Raw genomic sequence first — 20,644 nt, 5'->3', positions numbered from 1 at the left:
AAAGGAGGTTCCAAAGCAAGTTTGGCTAGTTCCCCCTCGTCAAAATCTCAAGAAACAATCAAGGATGTTCTTATGAACGTCTCTGAGCAGACTCCTTCACAAGCAACACCAGAAATCAACCCCTCTGAAACTGAACCCATCAAGGCCGTTCCCTTGAGACAAACTCCTTCAAAAGAGAATGTCTTGAAGGAAAAACCTGCTTCACCATCAAAGACTAAAACTTTAAATCCTTCTCCACAAAAATCCAAATCCAAAAAGGCCCCAAAAGAGAAATCCATCGAAACCCTCACTCAAATAACTGAAACCGTTTCTTCAAACCCCAAATCACCTTCTGAGGGGGAACCTGTTAAAAAGATAGCCAAGAAACTTGAAAAACAGTTAGAGGAAGTGGCTGATGAAGGATTGGATGAGGAGAAGGAGGACAAGAAGATGGAGGAGGATCTAGATGTAGTGGTGACCAAGGTGGTTGCTGGTACCACTACTGGCTCTGTAAGGAAAAGGCAGACTAGGGCTGCTTCAAAGGTCATTAAGGGCTCAGAAGAGAAGGAGACTACACCATCTGAGCCTAAGAGAGGAGAGAAAAGGAAAGCAACATCATCTGTTTCCCGTATCTCCAAGGCTGCTAAAGGTAAACAACCTGTTAACCCCAGTACTGGTGCAACTTCTTTAAGTTCTAGGACTGTGTTATCTGGTTGTGGTGTTGAGAATGAATATTTTGATATTCCTGCTTTGAGTCAAGTTAAGGAACTTCTTGAGTTCCAAGGATGGATGTCTCTGTTTAATGATTTAAATGATGCTTTTGTTGGTCCTGTTCGTCAGTTCTTTGTTAATCTAAAGCAAAACATTGATATGTCTGTGGCATCAACTGTTTCTGGTAGTATTGTACATGTTTCTGAGTCTGTTTTATTTGAGTTGCTGGGTATACCTAGAGATGGTTTTGGTAGATATAGCAGTGATGGGTGGCCCCTAATGGGAGGAGTAACACCTGAGGAGGTTACTCAGTTTTTGTTTGGAAAGAAGGAAGAAGCTGGTTCCCCTAGTGACTTTAGGGAGGCAATTATGTTGGTTCTGCACTCCATGTGTTTGAAGGTCTTTCTGCCCAAGGGTCAAGGCAGAGGTACTGTTAGGATCATGGACATGGTCCTGATCTATCTGATCCTGAAAAAGGTTAAGGTTAATCTGCCTGCTCTAATGATGGAGCACATGTTGTACTGCCATGCTTCATCCCACAACTCCCTGCCTTATGGTTCCTTTATCTGCAAAATCATCAAGGAGCAGAATCCCAAGTTTTCTTTTTCTGGTGAAGTGGTGAGTCTTCAGTTGTTCTCCAAGAAAATACTCACTCAAAAGAAGATTGACTACTCTGGAAAGAGGCTGACTTTTGTAGGTCAAGAAAGTAGCCCAAGGGATGCAGGGAACCAGGAGGAAATCACTCCTGAGGATGTGGCAATGCTTCTTGCCAAGTTGGAAAGGCAGGATGAGAGGATCATAAAGTTGGCTGCCAGTCTAGTGCTGGCTGAAGAAGAAAGGAAGCTTGACAAGCTTATGAACAACAGGAAATTCCTCACTATTTGCAGGGTGATTGATCACCTGTTGCCCCCAGAGTCTGGGATGCAGTTTGACTCTACACACTGTAGGATCATTGAGACGGATGATGAGGAATCCTCCAGTGAGAAGGGTCCTGATGCTGAAAAAGGAGAGGGTTCTGAAGAAGAGGAAAATGAATCTGATGAGGAAGAAGAAGAAGAGACAGAGGAAAAGGAGAAGAAGGAAGAAGAAAAGACAGCTGAGGAAGGTTCTGACTTCGAGGAGGAGATCAACCCAGAGGATGAAGAAGAGGATGAAGATGATGATGAATGATCGCTTCAGTCTCCCCCTCCCCTTCCATTAACTGCCATAATATTTGCTGTTCCCCCACACTGCTAGACTGTTTTTCATGCAGTGTGGTTTCTATTATGTTTCTAACCTTCTGGTGTGTAATCCTGAACAGTTTTAAGCTTTTTCTGTTTCATGTGATTGAATAACCTGTTTGTGCTAACCTGCAGCATTGAGATTGATCAGTGGTTGAAACTACTGATTTTTGGCTTACTTGCGATATTTTGGTGTGCAATTCTATTTTTTGAATGCTTTTTAATGATGCCAAAAGGGGGAAAAGCAGGTTGAAGTTTCTGAAAAGGCCTTGTTAGACAATTAGATTGAGTCTTTTATTTCCTTGAGTCAGATAATCACAAAAACAAGTTAAAATAGAGAGAACAGTTAGATTAACTAACTGTTTCAGTGTCTTTTTCCAAAAATCCAAAAACAAGTTGTTTCTTTTAAATAAAGATGGCTATCCTGGTCAGTCATCAGTGTCATAAGTCTTTTACACAAGATATCCCTTGTGTAGAAAGTCTAGTAGAAAGTCTTGTCTTCTTAAGTGTAGATTAGAACTTTCTTTACTTTGCTGTTTCTCACTAACGTGCAGGTGCAGGAAACTTCAAAGTGTTTGTCATCATCAAAAAGGGGGAATTTGTTGAGTCACTTAAGGTTTTGAGTGATGACAAACAGCTGACTAGCTGGTTCTTGTTGGTTTTATATCATATCAACTGACATTTTGAACAGGAACAGCTATCCCAAGTACTTGAGGCAATATGAAGTTCTTTTGAATCAAAGCATTCAAGAAATATGTATCAGAATGTTCTATCAAGGAAGGCCGTCAAGACTTGAAGATTATGAAGTCTCTCAGATTAGGATAGTTGATCTTTGTAGTCTTTATAATGTTAAGTGTGCATGGATGTTTGTACGTAAGCTATCTGTATCCCTTACTTAGAATATTTAGTGTTGTAGAGATCAGGAAAAGTTGACCTGATCTCTAGGACACTAACAGGTTAGGAAACAGCTGCTTCGTAGCTTGTTTCGTGAACCTGGACATTAGTTCAGTAAATATTTTCTGGAATATATATTTCCTATCCTTAGAGAATATTTACTAAACTAATTGATTCAGTTTATGCAGAGTTGGAGATGAATTATTTCGCATATAACTTAGAATATATTATTCTACCCATTTATGGAAAGTAGAATAATATCTTAGAATATCTCTTATTTACAAAATAAAAGATATTCTACTTTCCTAAGTTATGATCTGAAAAGATCACGAAAGAATTCATCTCCCAACCTTATAAAAGCATAAACTCGATCAGAATTTCGAGTGAGCTTTTCTGAAAAAAACTTCTCTATCTTTGAAAGCTCGAAATACACTCTAAGGGAAATAGTTAGTTCATCTCTTACAAACTATTTATGCACACAGTAAGGATTGTTTTGTAATTATCTCTTGTAAGCTTTGAGTAGGAAGCATTTAGAGGGAAACAAAGGGTTTGTATTGAATCACTAAGAGGTTAGTGATTGGGTAGCATTTACGAGTGTGAGTGCAAGTGCTTGTGAGTTCAAGTGCGAAGTGACACCTAGAGTTAGGTGTGGGGATCACGAGTGTGATCATTTGTAATTGCTTTTGTTTTTCAGAGTTGATTAATAAAAGTAATTAGGGTAGTGGAGGACGTAGGCTCAGAGTTGAGCTGAACCTCGTTAAATCTTTGTGTTGATTATTTATTGAATTTTCTGTTTCCGCTGCAGGACCAGTTCATCACCTGGTCCCCCTACATAAATAGAGAAGAAAATCCAATAATTCTTAACACTGCCCTGTACTCAATTCAACCCCCCCCCCCCTTCTTGAGTACCAGCTGCACTTTCAGACACGGCATCACGGCTCTGGCTGTGACGGTTTAGGCGATTTGTACAGGATGTACATCGCCAGGGATCCTGAGACGAGACTCCTATGGGAGTCTTGCGGGCTAGCTACTCTGTTTGAGACCTCAGAGGCTATGGTTGCCTCCAGCGGGGGTCACCACGTAGTGCGCGCTTTAGTGGAGTTCTTCTGGGACACCACCAACACCTTCCATTTCCCCTGGGGCGAGATGATGGTCACCCCTACGGACTTCAGTCTCATCACAGGACTGGAGTTCACTTCTGTGCCACTGCCGTTTGATAGTGGAATCGATGTCTTTTCTTCGGAGGTCGAGGAGCTGTTGGGGCCAATCGCTATTCAGGCCCGAGTTAAGGTCGAGACGACTCAGTTCAGCGCTAGAGGAATTCGTCGCTCGACGCTGGCAGCGGCTCTTGATGACGATGCGACCACCCGAGAGCAGCGGGTGCGCATCTTTGTGCTGATGTTGTTGTCAGGGACATTCTCCCCTGACAAGGGTAGTAGGGCATTGCTTTACTACCTCCCTGCTGTCCGTGATCTCCAGCGGATCGGGACTTATGACTAGGCCAGCTTGGCCTATGCTGACTTCGTTCGTGCGCTGAGGGACTCGAGTCGACACCGGTCCTTTGGGACGAACGTTGCTTTGTCTGCCTTTTGGAAGGTCGTAGAGGTAAACATTTATTCCCTATAAAGTTTAGCTCTACATATTAGTTAGCATTTACTCACACTTCTAACTCTTTGTAGATTTGGTTCTACGAGTACTTTCCTTCTGCTGCGCCGGCGAGACCATCGCCGCGGGGATTTCCAGTGAGCGCCTCTTGGGGCGGCCACCATGTGGACATGTCCACTACACATGTCCGGAGCCGGATCATCTCGGTACGACTTTTATTGTTCATCTTGATTTTCTGCGGTGCTTTAAATATATCCTTGCTTGATTGATGCTTTTTATAGGGACCTGAGGTGGTATACCGGCCGTGGGGCGGTTGGACAGTCCTTGGATTAGCCGCACAGTACTCTGCTGAGCGTCGCTATTTTTTGGGGACTTATGGAGCGGCCGCGTACTTAGGAGAGAGGGTTGCTAGACAGCACTCTTCTGATGTCTTCGTCGTTCCTGCTGCTCCACCACGTCATATGATCGACGAGGCTCGGTTATCGAGCATGTCTGAGGGAGCTGGCACCCCTTGGCGGTCCCATGTGATCCTCGGGCGGTGTTATGTTGAGGAGCTACTACCTTTGTTAGCTCCAGCCCCTATTCCGGCTGAGGATGTGAGGGTAAGATTTTCTTAGCTTTTATTTTTCGCTAAGTAGCCCCCAAGTAATATTTTACTGATTTTTTCCGTTTTATCAGGATGGTGCTGCTGAGTTCGTGCCACCCCGTATGTCCATCCACTACCAGGGGATGTACGGGCCGATCGAGGAGATGATTTCTCCGGCTCCCGAGGGCGAGTGCTTCGTAGTGCGGTCGATTCCTCGCCACCAGACTAGAGTAAGTCTAGTTTTTTTCAGAATCTTGTGTTCATATATCATGTATATTTACTGACTTATTTTTCTGACAGTTTTCACGCGAGGTGGTTTTGGTGATGGCACGATGCATAGATGCCTTCCGGAGCCAGCTCGTCCAGATGAGGAATGCGGCCACTTGCCGTCGGGATGACGTCATCCGAGAGGTAGCCTTTCTTTGCTCATTATTTTTGCATTGCTGCTTCAATTTTACTTTGTTTCTGATTTAACTCTTTTTGCAGGGCCAACCTATCGCTTCTCACACCCGCACGAGACCTGAGGGGTGGAGGGACCCAGCGAGGTCTAGCTCGAGACGTCGTCGCACTTCGTTAGGGGGTAGAGGCGGTCGCTCTGAGGCTGCTCGAGCTGATGTTGCAGAGGGCTCGGGATCTTCCTCTGAGGGTTCTCACGCTGCACCGGTAGGAGAGGCTACCTCGGCTTTCAGAGGTGGTAGGATGTACGAGGTTAGCTCGTCATCGCAGCATCCTCCGCGGCCTCAGCCTCAGGTTGATCCTGGCTGGAGTGGTCCTATATTGAGTCTTCCTCCTCCCACGGAGACTGGAGCTGGAGCTGGTGGAGAGGTGACTCCTCGTACGGCGCAATTTTATGACATGATGGGCCTACGTCCTCCGGCGCCGTAGTTTGTTCCTGTGTATATTTTATTTTGACTTTTTTATAGAACTTTGCCTTAGACTCATTATTCATAAACACATTTTGTATATTTATGCTATCATAAATTTATTTATTGTTATGTGTGTGTTAGTGTGTGCAAGAACAAATGTGACAACAATTTTGCGCAAAAATTCCGTCATTTTTATTATTGATGGAGGGTATCCGACTCTCTCCCCCAAAAAGAAAAAATAAAAAAGGAAAAAAAATCGAATAAAATGTCGAGTGTTTGGAATTTAAAATAAAGTCCAAAAGGAATAATATAAATTAAAAATAATGGCTATATTTAATTAATTAAGAAAAAAGGATAGAAAAGATGTTTAGGAAGATTAAACGGAGCCATAAAGTCATTAACCGACTCGAGTCTAATATTAAAAACACAGGTTGAGCACGCGCGGTTGGTCTGGCAACTTGGCGCCAGCTGGCGCCACACTATGGCGCGTGGCGCCAGGCGCTACACTTAGCGTGTGGCGCCAAGAGCTGGCGGTTGGCGCTAATCATGGGGTTTTAACGCCAATTGACGCTGACTCCGTGTTCCAGTCTAATTGAAATTCCTCGCAATTTGTGTATAAAAATCCCCCTGCCCAGCCGATTCTTCTCATAATTCCAGCGAATAAAACAATTCTCTTCTTTAGAAAAAATAATAATCATGTCTTTAGTCATCAAAACGTTCACCCAATACACTCATGAATGGTGTCGATCTCTTAATGCTAGAGACAAAAAAGAATTAGATTTATTTCACTTGGGGGGAATTTATGGCATCAAAGGGGTAGATCTAGACCTAGACTTCATACATACCGCTTTAGAATTTTGGAATGTTGATACTCATTGTTTCAGAATAGGGTATGATGAGATTAGCCCTTTGCCAGAGGAATTTGGTGCTATCTTAGGCTTCCCTGCGATAGACCTTATAGCAATCCCTAGAGTAGATGCATACTATTATAAGGATTTTGAGCGCTTCTTTAATTTGAAGGAAAGGGATTTATCAAAAATAGTGGATGGAAAATTTGAAAGAATTTGCACGCTATTATTTTGATAAACCTCTTTCTGAATCCTTTCATATATATAGAAGAAGGGCGTTCCTGTTTTGCATGCTTAATCAATTTTTTCTTAGTAGTGGTAAAAGTAACGAAGGACAATCAATTATAACCACTGTACTAGAACAAATTGAATCAGGGAGAAATCCAATGCCATTAATAGTTGGAGAGACTATGATTAGTCTAGATGAATTGAAAAGGGACCCAAGAGCGCCTCTTCGCGGCTCTCCAATTTTATTACAGGTAGAAAAATAATATTTTTAATTACAGAAATCAAAAAATATATTTTTGTATTGTAATAATAATTTATTTGCATTGCAATTTTTTACAGATGTGGCTAATGGAGAGGCTAGGATTAATTAGCCCTCCGGACGACATTGAAAAATATACTGCCAATTGCTTCGTGAGAAGGAAGAAGCGCATCCCTAAAATTGGGCGCCATGGGTGGAGAAAAGCCTTTGAATCACGTGATTTCGCTATCAAGTGGGTCATCCCATGGTGGAAAATAGAAAGGATGGTTGGTGTTAACAAGCAACCTTTCTGCCGTCTTCCAAGTTTGTCTCGTGTAACTTATTATTACCCCTGCAGGGTAAAAAGACAATACGGCTTGCTTCAGAATATTCCTTCCGGGGATCTTCGTCCTCCCTTTGAGTACCCTGTATCTCAAGAAGTAGATAGATTCGACGCTTACTGGAGCGCTAGACCTTTATGGGAAGTGATTACCCAAAAGGTCCCTCCTTCTTTGCCCAATGATGTAAAGAAGTGGTTGCTGAAGAAATCTTCGACTGATCAGGGTAGAACCGATGTGAAGAATCGTCTAGGTGACAGGGTAATTCCTGCCAAGGAACGCTTAGGTGCAAGAATTGAATTCAAAACACCTGCAATGCCTAGGAAGAAAAATACTACCAAAGACAAAGGAAAAAGGAAAGCTAACACCACAGACAAAAAAGCTTGGGTGGAAAAGAAGCATGGAGTGCTAGCTTAAGGGGAGACTATCTATTCCAAAATTGAATGTAGGTCCTCTAAAGGATGCCTACTAGCTAAAGTAATGGATGAAGAGGAGGAAGCAGACAAGAATTGGAAAAGAACTAGAAAGGAAAAGAAAGATTAAGAGCACTTCTTAGCTTTTAGATTTATTAGACTTAGACTGTTATTTTTATTTAAAGTTAATTTATTTCAGCTTTTTTTTAAATTCCATCAATAATGTAATTTTATTTTATTAATGAAATTTCGGCTTTCAATTAAATTATTTACTTTAAATTTATTTTATTAAAGCAATGAAAATCGAAACAATTAATTTTCCAGAAATTCTTCGAGTACGGAAGTCGAAAATTTTCCAAAAAAACTCTGAAATTCGCCCAGATTTTATTCCTGAATTGGCGCCAGTCATTGGTATTTGGCGCCAGTTACTGAAGTCTGGCGCTAGGCGCCAATTCCATCGGCTGGCGCTGATGACTTCTGGCTAGCGCCAGGTTCTGTTCTGCGACGCCAATAATTCGCCGATTTTCTGTTGAAATTTTAATTAATTTTGGAACACGGAGATGTTGAAAAATAAAGTGGCCGCACCCGTAAAGGGTTGCCTACGTATCCTTTCTTAAGGAATCAGGCCGAACGTAGCTCTCTTGAGTATCCTACTCAAGTAATTATGGGTAGTATTTCTTAAGTTGGTCAAGATTGGTCATGTTTGAGAATTCATTGCCATCCATATCAGTTAGTTTTGCTGCACCTCCTGATAGGATTGTTTTGACAATGTAGGGTCCAGACCAGTTAGGTCTAAATTTTCCCCTTGGGTCTAAAACATTTTTCCTTAGTGCTTTTAATACCAAATCTCCTACATTGATATTTCTTGTCTTGACCTTCTTATTAAAATGCCTAGCCATACGAGTTTGGTAACACTGAGTATGATGTAGAGCTTCTAGTCGTTTTTCGTCGAGTAGAATCAATTCTTCATATCTTGCCCTAGTCCATTCAACTTCACCGAGTTTACTCTCTAATGCAATGCGTAGAGATGGTATTTCTAGTTCGACAGGTTGTACGGCATCCATTCCATATACCAAGGAAAATGGCGTATTTCCTGTTGATGTACGGATTGACGTGCGATAACCCCACAATGCGAAGTGAAGCTTGTCAGGCCAATCCTTATAATTTTCTGTCATTTTCTCGATGATAGTCTTTAGATTTTTATTAGCTGCCTCGACTGCTCCATTTGCTTGAGGTCTATAAGGGGAAGAATGATGATGTTGAATGCCGTATTTTTGTAGCAATTCTTCACATTCGGCGTGAAAGTGAGTTCTATTGTCACTTATCATCTCATGTGGGACTCCATATCGACAGATAATATTTCTTTCGATAAAGAGTGCTACATGTTTTGCAGTAAGTTTAGCGTATGATTGCGCTTCGACCCACTTTGTAAAGTAATCGATTGCTACTAGAATAAATTCGTGGCCTCCCGTTCCTGGGGGAGTGATTTTGCCAATTATGTCAATTCCCCATGTAGAGAATGGCCATGGCGATGTGTAGGTGTAGAGCAAAGATGGAGGGACATGTTGTAAGTTGGCGTAAATTTGGCACTTAGGGCATCTTTTTACGTATTGATGGCAATCCCTATTCATTGTAGTCCAATAATATCCTTCTCGCATTATTTTCTGGACTAACATTTTGCCGTTTACATGAGTGCCACAGATTCCTTCGTGAACTATTCTCATTACTCTTTGTGCATCCATCTTTCCTACACATAAGAGAGCTCGACCTTTAGGTACCCTTCTATGTAGCTCGTTGTCTATGAGTACATATTGAGAAGCCAAAAGTCTCAACGCTCGCTTTACTCTTTTGTCAGCATGAGGAGGGTATTCTCCATTGGTGACATAATTGAGTATGTCCGTGTACCACGGTTCTTCTTCTTATTCTTCTTCTTCTTGGACTAAGTCGTCGTCTTCTATAGCTTAGATGTATGCTGGTTTGTGCCTTTTTTCGATAGTTAGAGGCATTTGCTCGATTTCCGTGGGAATCCTAACCATTGAGGCTAATCTTGCCAAGGAATCAGCAAATTGGTTTTCTTCTCTAGGTAGATATGTGTATTCTACCTTCTCTAACTGATCGGTAAGAGTTTCCAGATAGGTTTGGTAAGGGGCTAGGCTTTCGCTCCTTACTTTCCATCTTTTAGATATCTGATTGATGATCAAAGAAGAGTCTCCAAATATCCTTAACTTCTTTACTCTCAATGCCAAAGCTGTTTCAAGGCCTACCACGCATGCTTCATATTCAGCAGCGTTGTTGGTAACGTCGAAATCAAGCTTTATTGAGATTGGAACGTGCTCTTCTTTAGGTGATACTAGTAGCACTCCGACCCCACATCCCTTTTGGTTTGAGGCTCCGTCGAAATACAAGGTCCAAGTATCATCTTCAGTGACCATTAGGTCTTCGTCTGGAAAGTCATTGTCTTGTATTGGCGTCGAGTCTTCTATTGGAAAATCTACTAGAAAGTCTAACACCACGGATCCTTTAATAGCTTTTTGTGGCATAAACCGTAGATCAAACTGGGCTAGATTGACTATCCATCTTGATATGCGTCCATTGAGTGTAGATTTCTCGAATAGATATTTGAGTGGATCTAATCGGGAGACTACGAAAACGGTATGCACCAACATGTAATGTCTTAACTTAGTTGTGGCTCACACCAAGGCGAGGCACAATTTCTCGAGCGGTGTATAGCGTGTTTCGTATTCGAGCATCTTTTTACTTAGGTTATAGATTGCGTTCTCTTTGCCTTCTACTTCTTGTGCTAGCATGGCTCCCATTGTCTCTTTGGTAACCGTCAAATATAACCTAAGAGGTATTCCGGGAAGTGCTGGTGCTAATATGGGAGGATTTGCGAGATAGGCTTTGATCTTTTCAAAGGCTTTTTGACACTCGTCATCCCATATTACTGGTACATTCTTCTTAAGCTTCTTGAAGATTGGTTCACATATCGTTGTCAGTTTTGATATGAACCTACTTATGTATTGCAACCGGCCAATAAATCCTCGAATCTGTTTCTTAGTCTTGGGCGATGGCATTGACATGATTTCTTTAATCTTGGTTGGATCTACCTCTATTCCTCTAGAGCTTATGACATATCCCAAGAGCTTGCCTGAGGTGACTCCAAAAGCACATTTTGATGGATTCAACCTCATGTTATATTTTCTTAGCCTTTCGAAAAATTTCTTTAAGGCTACTTGATGGCCTGGACGGTCTTTTGATTTTACAATCATGTCGTCGACATATACCTCGACTTCTTTGTGCATCATGTCATGGAGTAAGGCAGTTGTTGCACGTTGGTAAGTATCACCCGCGTTCTTCAACCCGAATGGCATTACCGTGTAGCAATAAGTGCCCCATGGTGTTATAAAGGTTGTTTTCTCCATGTCTTCTTCTGCCATGAGAATCTGGTTGTAACCTGCGTACCCATCCATAAATGAGAGAAGCGCGTGATTTGCCGTGTTATCTACCAGAATATCGATGTGTGGCAAAGGGAAGTCGTCCTTTGGACTTGCCTTATTTAGATCTCGATAGTCGACACACATCCTTATCCTTCCGTCTTTCTTTGGAACTGGGACGACGTTGGCGACCCATTCGGGGTATTTGGATACCTTGATGAAACCTGCAGTTATTTGTTTTTGAACTTCTTCTTTTATTTTAAGTGCTACGTCGGGTTTCATTCGACGCAACTTTTGTTTTACAGGTTTCATTCCTGGAATTAGTGGTATAGTGTGTTGAGCTATTTCTCTATTAATGCCTGGCATATCTTCATATGACCAAGCAAATACATTGATAAATTCTTTAAGTAATACCTTGTTTAAGTAGTAGATGGGAATTTGTTGGGAATAAGTATCAAATTTACAAACCCTTAACATTCCTCCTCCTTTCTTTTCATTAATTGCAAAAATGTCATTTTATATTAATTCCAATTCTCATCGATCTATACCTACCCTCCCTAGGTAATAAAATGGTGGAAATTGATTCCTTCTATTCCCAATTCCTATCCCTTAATTTTTAAAATTTTTTATTTTATTTATTTATTTTAATCTCATCAAACAAACAAGGGATTTAATTCAATTGGGATTAAAACTCCCAATCCCACCCTCAAGTCCTATGTACTAAACACCCCCTTATTGTATTATATCCCTTGTTTTTGATTTTGGGTTATTATTTGATTGTGTTAGTATTCTCTTCATGTCACATTGGTCAAAAACAGCGGACTTGGGTGTAAAAATGTTTATTACTAATATTAAATGGTAACGAGGTGCCTATGAGCGATTGTTTAAGTGCTTTGTATCAATTTTACTGAAAAATGGGGATTTTGATAAAAAAAAAAAAAAAAGTGTAGGGTTAAATCCAATCGTTTCAAATGGAGAGCAACAACTAGAGTATTGTGTGATTGTAGCATACCTTTAAAGTTAAGGGGAACCATTTTTTGGGCAGCTATCACACTAGTGTTGTTGCATGGGTTAGAATCCATTCGAGAACGATCATATTAGGAAGATGAGAGTAGAAGAGATGTGTATGTTGAGTGTGTGTGTAGAGATTGATGTTGGGAATGCCGTAAAGAATTAGATGTAGAGAAATTAGGAGGAAAATTGGAGTGTGGACATTGAGGATAAGATAAAGGAGAACCAATTATGATAGTTTGTGCATATCTTATGGAGATCAAAAGACTCACTAAGGAAAGTAGAGAGTTGGAAGGTGGTTTCAAATGAGGTTGGGGAAGGGCAAAGATGACTTGGATGGAAAGGGTAAAGGACATGAATAATAGGGGTGTGCAAGCGCATATTACATTAACAAGTAATCTTGGTTCATATAACCGACCCTATATTTGGTATTAAGGCCTTTTTTTTTTTTTTTTTTTTAACTCACTTTTTGTTTTTTTTTTTTTTTCGTTTTTCCTACTCCATTTTTGCATACTCCCTATACCATTATACCCCTCTTCTTACCCTCACAATATTTACACTTTCCACTCACTGTCTTACTTTATCTTTCACCCACCCATTTTTTTACATTCTCTTTTCGAGGTTGTCTTATACCCACCCACATGTTTAAACACTCTCTTACGTTTCTACTTCACTCATCCTTTTCAAAGTCTTCTTAAACTACATATCTACTGTTCGAATATGATAAAAAAAAAAAAAAAAAAAAAAGGTAATACATAAAATGTTATTTTAATTTATGAAATATGCCCAAGAGAGATTTAAGAGGAAAGAAAGCTGAAGGCATTAAGTTGTCAACAAAATTATGTAATTCCATAGAATTGGAAAATTCAAAAAAAGATTTTGGCGTAGGATGGAAAAAGGAGCGGAAGTAGATAGATGGGAAAATACTCAAAATAGAGTGAGAAAATTTGTGGAGGAAAAAGAGAGATATTGGGGTGACTTTCTATGTATCACAAGTAAACAAAATTGGAGAAAACATACCTGGAAGAATGCACTAGTTAAATGTTACACAATTTCAAAGTGTCCGACTATTATATAGATAAAATTTGGCTTTGACAATTTTTCTTTGGACTCGAATTGGACTTTCTTCCTTGAATAGGGTTAGACTCTATTCAGATTGGATAGAATTGCCATCCCTAGTTGGCATCATCATTTTACATCTCCATGCTCTAAAACTGGATTTTACCTACTGGCATGTTTGCACCATCATTTGGTATGAAGTGTGCAAAATGAGACTTGTATTCTATTAGCAATGAATGCTTCTTATTTAACCAGACTTTTAAGTTTTAATTTACTGTTTTCCCCCGATCTCTTTTATATTTCCACTTTCCATTTAGATATGGTCTGTATTTTATCTTCATACTTTTGCTTTTTTCCTTTTATGGATAAGAAAACTCTCACTTTATCTCCTTACCCCCTACATGGTCCACTTTATAATATTTTATAATTATAATTATATCTCTATACTCCCTCTGTCCCATTATTTCGTGCCTGTATTCCTTTTTGGGTGTCCCAAAATGTTTTGTCTGTTTCTAAATATATCGCATAATCATTACTTGCTTTTTATCTTTCCCATATAAAATACACATATACCCAAAAAAATCATTACTTTTTCTTTTTTTTTCATACAATATTCTCTACTTTTTATTATTCCCATACAATATTCTCTATATTTTATCTTTCCAATAGAATATTCTCCTACTTTCACCATTCTCCTTAAGTATCATGCTTTTTGAGAAATAGGCATGAAATCATGGGACGGAGGGAGTACAACTTTCTCTACCAAAAAAGTAAAAAATGTTACCCACTTTCCACTTACCCCCTCTTTTTCTTGCTACTATAATTAGAAAGATATATAAAGAACAAGGGATTATATTCTTCTTTATACATGTAGATTTGATAAAAGCATAACATGTAGAGGCAATTAGAGGTGTCAAAACCTAACTCAATCGATCTGATATGAAACCAACCCAAAAATTATCCGGTTTCGATTTCGACTCGCATGGACACAATAATTTAACTTGACTAAAGTTTAATATAAGTCTCGACACGACTCAACTATGTTACTCGGACTCTTCAATCTATAGTACAGTACTTGTGTCAAATAGATACTCCTCACTCTATAATGAGTGTGGAACTACTATGGACCGTTGGACTTTTATTTTGGACCATAGTCACAGAAATGTATCATTGATTCATTGAACAGGCTAGACTAACTCTTAGAGCATCAACACTCGTTGTATAATTTTATACCACGGTGTAAATATTCATCCAAAATATGATTATTTTTACTACAATGGTGGTGTAAAAGTATACCATGGAATGGTATATACCATCCCATGGTAAACATTTGCTTTGGTCCCCGTGTAACATAAACCAACCAGGTCACGCCACTGGTTATTATGTATCTTTTATATAGTAAATAATTATGAAAAAATTATCATTGTTCATAATTTTTCAAAACTTAATTAGTTATTTTCAATAATAAAATAAAATATAATTATAATTAAATTAATTGTATAATTAGTACATATGGGAGAGAGAAAGTGTGGTGGTAAACTTTTTTTATACTATGGGTGGGGTGATTTTTGGAGAAAGTATATTGTATTGTGGTATAAATGATGTGGAGGAGTGAGAAAGTGGTAGAGAGAGAGGGATGGTATAAATTTTTATAACATGAGTGATGATGGTCTTAGACATGGGTACTTGAGTCCGAGTAACATTGCGACTCAACCTCACCGAACCTCATCCAGACATCTGAATTGACATCTTTAGAGGCAACCATCTACTTAAATTGAAATATCTAACATATGAACCCTTATTGCATTTGGTCCATTTAATAAAATGGATTAGGGTAGTGCTGCTATTTTATGCTGAATAATACCGGCTTTATTTGATTATGTGAACTTATGTTAGGTCAACCTTTGTAACCAGTTGATGGTGCGTTTTGTCTAATATGAAGATCTTGTAGCCTATCAATCTTTAATGGAATATTTAGAGTTGCATTGCTAGTTTGTCAAGCTTGTGTATTTATTTTATTACTATTATTATTATAATCAATTTTGGTTCATGTAGCCGACCCCACTTATGGGATTAAGGCTTTGATTGATTGATATTATTATTTTAATTTGGAAAATTTGTCAGAAACAACCTTTTAAAGTGTCCACTTTATTTAAAACAACCTTTTAAATTTTTTTTTGCAATTTCAGACCATATTATAAATTTTTTTTATCAAAGACAACCAAATGCTACTTTCCGGCGTTTGACTCTATTTGTCCCGATGTTAACCACTAGTGTGCAACGCACATGAACTCGTATATTGCTTAATACACCAATTTTCACTCCAATTCACTCGTACTAAAAGAGGGATGAAAGAGAAGCAGAGGTTTTAATAGGAGTTAATTGGAGGAAAAAGGGGTGTATTAAGCAATGTAGGAGGTCACGTGACTCGCACACTCGTGGTCAACATCGGCAAAAATTGAGTCAACGCCGGAAAGTAACATTTGGTTGTCTTTGATAAAAAAAATTTATAATGTGGTCTTAAATTGCAAAAAAAAAATTTAAAAGGTTGTTTTAAATAAAGTGGACACTTTAAAAGGTTGTTTTTGACAAATTTTCCTTTTAATTTTCCAAATCACTGGGTACCGTATATGTCTCCTCGGATGTTTTTTATTTACGGAACAAAAATTTTCTGAGAATTTCACATGCTTTAGACAGTTTTAGAAAATTTGGTACTAGTAGTCATTCAAGGCAATCTTGTGAAATTCTCTTTCTCAATCTTGTAAATCTCGACACTTAAAAAATTACAACTAGATTAGACATGATTACCCTAATTATTGATGCTCAATGATCTTACAATGTTAACATCACCAAAGCAACTAGTATGTGCAGCGAGTAAACTACAGCAGAAATTTATAAAGATCAATGTAAGCATGAAACAAGCATACATTTTATAGTATACTCCTTGTATGTCATTTTTGCAGATGGTTCATCAGGACATCAGAATCTGAGTTCACGACTTCCAGAAAGGTTTCTTTCTCTCTCTCTCTCTCTCACACTCACACACACACACACACACACACACACCCAAGTCCAAAGAGGTTAAACCGTTAAAGTGCACCATTTATACTACCCCCCCCCCCCCCCCTGTTCCCTATCTGAATTTTACTGCACCCAGAGTCTTAACTATTTACTTTTTATCAGGGTAAAGATTATTATTGAAGAGATAGAAAAAGACGAAGAAGCTTTGAAAGAGGATCTCTACTCTGCTGATAGAAAATTTGCAGAATACTACAATGTGTGTAAGCAGTAATATGTATATTGGTATTAATTATCTAACCAAATATCATTATACTTTTTTTAAAAAAAGAAAAATCTTTTTCAAATTCCCTGACATAAAATTAGATACGTAATTAAATATATTCTACTCCTCTCAGGTTTTAGAGCAAATACTTGGTGTGCTTATTAAGCTTGTCAAAGATTTGAAGTTGCTAAATCAACATAAATATGTGAGTTTCCATGTTGATATGGCTGATGGGTACTTTTCATGTGACTAAGCCCTATATTTTATATAGACAGTGAGGCAGTTAATGATTCTGAATTTTATGTAGGATGAACTGCAGAAAACTTGGCAAATCAAGAGACATGAGGCAATGGGTGCTAAACTGAGGTAAGCCAACTGTCAAGAGTGTCAAGCATTGTTGCATACTTCTTTCTTAATTACGAAACTTAGTATAGCTTTGACTGACTCAAATGATGAAAGTGAATAAAATCACATATATGACCGAAATGTATCTCGTGGCATGCATTAGTTTTTCTATAACTCGAATGACTTTATGTTATAGAGTTGAATTTGAAGAAGCCAAGCTCTTTCTGACAATTAAGGCTCTTGATTCTTGGAGTGGAATATATACATTTGTGTAAGGATTAATTCTATAAAATACAGTGCATAAATCAGCAGTGTATTGCAGAAGCAACCATTGCATATTTTGTTTTAATTGTATTTGGAAGTTCAAAGTTTTTAATTTTTTTTTTTCATTGAATCATTTATCAATCTTGTTGTGGATTGATTTTTCTTTAACTCCTTCATGCGTTTTACAAGTAGATTTGTTATAGATTACATACTCCCTCCGTGTTTTAAAAAGTGTTACAGTTTGACCGGCACATAGTTTTAGGCAATTCAATTGACTTAAATAAAATAAGAAGTGGGGGGTAGTTGGAGTATTAAAGAATTGTAAAAGAAAGAGTGGGGTTAGTATTTTATTGAAAAGTAATGAATGAGAGAGGAAGTATATAATAAAAAAGTAGTAGTAGGTTTAGGTGGAGACCATGAAAGTGAGATATAATATTTAAAATTAGTTTTTTACCAAAAAAAGGAAGTGTAACACTTATTAAAACATGGAAGGGAGTACAAGGATTTCAATTCCAAAATACGAGTGCTGGCCCTACGATGCAAATAGGGCTTGTGACTCATAAAAAGAGTGTCATTTTCAACTATGAGCTCTATTTTTTTGTCATCAAAGAACCCTTAGACTTTGTTGCTATGTAAACACGTGGTAGGAAAGAATGGTACAAGGTTAATGAGATAAGTTCTCATGTGCTTCATAGTTCATATGCCTTCTTCTTCTAAATTTCTATTTTTGTAAAGGTAAAGGAGAAAACATTAGGAAACCCTCCTCACAAGGGGGATTTCTAATGTATCTGAAGAAAGAATGGAAACTATACTAGAGCTATTACGAGTAATATCCATATTATTGCTAACTAATGACTCACATTTGCTAGGGTATTGGAGCACATTCTTCTTGTTGCAACCTATACTCAAGAAACAATACCAGCTCTCCACAAAATCAGGTGATATGTCTGTAACAATTTTTTATATGAAATTCGCTTTTTGGACTTGAATAATAAAATTGATCTTCTTTACTCAGGAATTACCTTGTTGAGGCAACAGAAGAGGCTTCAGCTGCATACAACAAAGCAGTATGTTTGCTGATACCTATCTTGTGATGTTATGCTGTTTTCAGTTTTACATTCCCTGTTGATTTATCTATTTTTCTGTGCTCTTAGCTCCGATTTTTGTATAAAATTAGAGCACAAGGATTTTCTAGACTAATGTTTTAAATGACGGGTAAATTGTATCAGGTGACACGGCTTCGTGAGTACCAAGGAGTTGATCCACACTTTGATACCATAGCAAGGCAGTACCATGATATTGTTAAGGTTGCTGTTTTTTTTTAATCTTCGTGGAGTTTCTTGTGCTATCTCTTTGATAATTTGATTTCTAAGACCAAACCTTGATGCAGAAACTGGAAAATATGCAATGGACGATTCACCAGGTTGAAATGGATTTGAAGTATTTGCCCGATCACTCGAGTACATAGTACAGATTTTAAAATGAATTTAGTGTAAACATATCACATATGTACTGTGTATGTCAGTATGTACTATGCTGTAGTGAAGATCTAGTATTTCATCTTTCTTTTGTAGATTGTAAACCAGTACGATTGTACAGAAATCCAGCAGATGAATTAATTCATTCACATCATGCATGTACCTCAAAGCAAAGAATGTAGCGATTTTTATTCTGTGTCAAATTTATGCTGAAGAGTATTATTACTAATTATTGGTGGATGAAACAAGCAAGAATATTGAGAAAGCTGCATATCGATTGCAGGAAATCTGTGACCACTATATAAAGATCACCTGCTCTGTACAATCCTTAGATGAACTGTCCTAACAAGTCATGTAAACTGGTGGAGTGAGCAATAAAACAGTACCCAGATTGAGCAAAAGAGAATTTATAATATAGTTTAAGCTGCATCTCATCATAAACAATATGTAAGATGATTGTTCATCTTTATATAGTAGTCAACTAGTTAGGTTTAGTGTGAAGCACCCAAGTGTATTAATCTTGTATGCTATAATGTCATGGTTCAAGGATGAAATGAAAATTTGATTTTAATAATCTCAACTTTGGGTTGTTCGTTTTTAATGATCCCAACTTTGGGTTATTCTCTTTTAATAATCTCAACCTTCGATTGCTATGTAATAACCCCACCTAATTATAGGTTTTATGTGATGCACTAAGGGCCTGTTCTCATTGACTGAACTCAGCTGAACTGAACTAAACTAAACTGAGCTGAACTAAACTGAACTGAAATGAATATTTTATAAGAGAAGGAAATTAGGAGCTGAACCAAACTGAACCGAACCGAACCGAACCGAACCGAGCTAAGCTAAACTTCAACATAAGAGAACAGGCCCTAAGTATATTAATCATGAGATCTTGATATTAAAGTTAAAACAAGACATCATTTTTATAGGTTGATGATACCGAGATGAGATTATGAAAATGATGTGCAGGAGAGGATCAAAGCCAGAAAATGATACCACGGTAATAGGTTGGACATTGTTGGACTAAATGGTTCAATTAAACAAGGCAGCCAATTGATCATAGTTAATTTATCAACACAAGGGATGGAGAAATCACAGGAAATATAGACTGCCAATTGCTCCAAGGACTACTGCAGGAATCATGAGAAGCAAATGAGATATCCTCAATTTAACAATAGCTTGAAAATTTTAGAGAGAGAGAGACTAAAAGCCTCCCTGAAAACGTCTACAATTCCACTAAACCTCTGTACTGACTATTCCTGTGTGAAGGTAAAGACACGAGGTCAGAGTGTAGAGGATAATGAGTATTCCTGTGTTGCGGGAGAGGGGAGGTGGGGGGGGGGGGGGGGGGTTTGTTGGTTTACCTAACAAAAGCCAGATAACAGGATTATTTATGCATAATATAATCACCAAACAGTAACGGATTTACAATCTCTTCGCGTACAAAATAGAGTACAACGATAATCACTGCCAGTTTAACAAAATTATTACAGAAAATTGTCCAGAAGCTTAGCTGCTTCTCAGCAAGCTCAAATTGCCACGAAAAGAAGGATAGAGCTGTCTGCCTAACCCAGAGAAATTCCTGAAAAAAAGCAGCACAAAAAATGTAAGAAAAAGCACATAAACAAGAGGCATTTCAAAAATTTGTAAAAGAACTTAGATATTCCTGCTTCTTGTTCTCCTTCAACCCTCACATCAAAAAAGATATTTGTCTGAAGTTGTTAAAAAAATAAAAAAAATTAATGCATTGGGAAGAATGAGTGTAGATCCTTTTGACAGTTGTGGGCTTATACTCTTTGCCAATTTTACATTACCAAGGCCCCTTTCTAGAGTAACAGTCA

At 38.3% G+C, this 20,644-nt stretch overlaps 1 protein-coding gene across 1 annotated transcript; it reads left to right on the top strand.

The window, feature by feature from the left end:
- The first annotated feature begins 16,267 nt into the window (after window positions 1-16,267).
- Window positions 16,268-18,947, top strand: LOC145642786 (AUGMIN subunit 4-like). The gene is made up of 9 exons (XM_081693960.1): window positions 16,268-16,304; window positions 16,394-16,439; window positions 16,614-16,707; window positions 16,847-16,918; window positions 17,021-17,079; window positions 18,192-18,260; window positions 18,338-18,389; window positions 18,552-18,629; window positions 18,713-18,947. The coding sequence occupies exons 1-9, from the start codon at window positions 16,268-16,270 to the stop codon at window positions 18,788-18,790; spliced, it is 585 nt and encodes a 194-aa protein (XP_081550086.1). The 3' UTR covers window positions 18,791-18,947.
- The last annotated feature ends 1,697 nt before the right edge of the window (window positions 18,948-20,644 follow it).

The sequence above is a fragment of the Chenopodium album genome, chromosome 8 (genome assembly GCF_948465745.1).
Source record: "Chenopodium album chromosome 8, dcCheAlbu1.1, whole genome shotgun sequence".
Taxonomy (NCBI): domain Eukaryota; kingdom Viridiplantae; phylum Streptophyta; class Magnoliopsida; order Caryophyllales; family Amaranthaceae; genus Chenopodium; species Chenopodium album.
This window is presented reverse-complemented; position numbering and strand designations above follow the sequence as displayed.

Excerpts from the sequence above, each read along its gene's own strand:
- LOC145642786 (XM_081693960.1), top strand. The coding sequence starts at position 16,268 with ATGTTAACATCACCAAAGCAACTAGTATGTGCAGCGA. Across the intron at positions 16,305-16,393 it reads GCAACTAGTATGTGCAGCGA|ATGGTTCATCAGGACATCAG; the intron begins GTAAACTACAGC and ends TCATTTTTGCAG. Across the intron at positions 18,261-18,337 it reads CCAGCTCTCCACAAAATCAG|GAATTACCTTGTTGAGGCAA; the intron begins GTGATATGTCTG and ends TTCTTTACTCAG.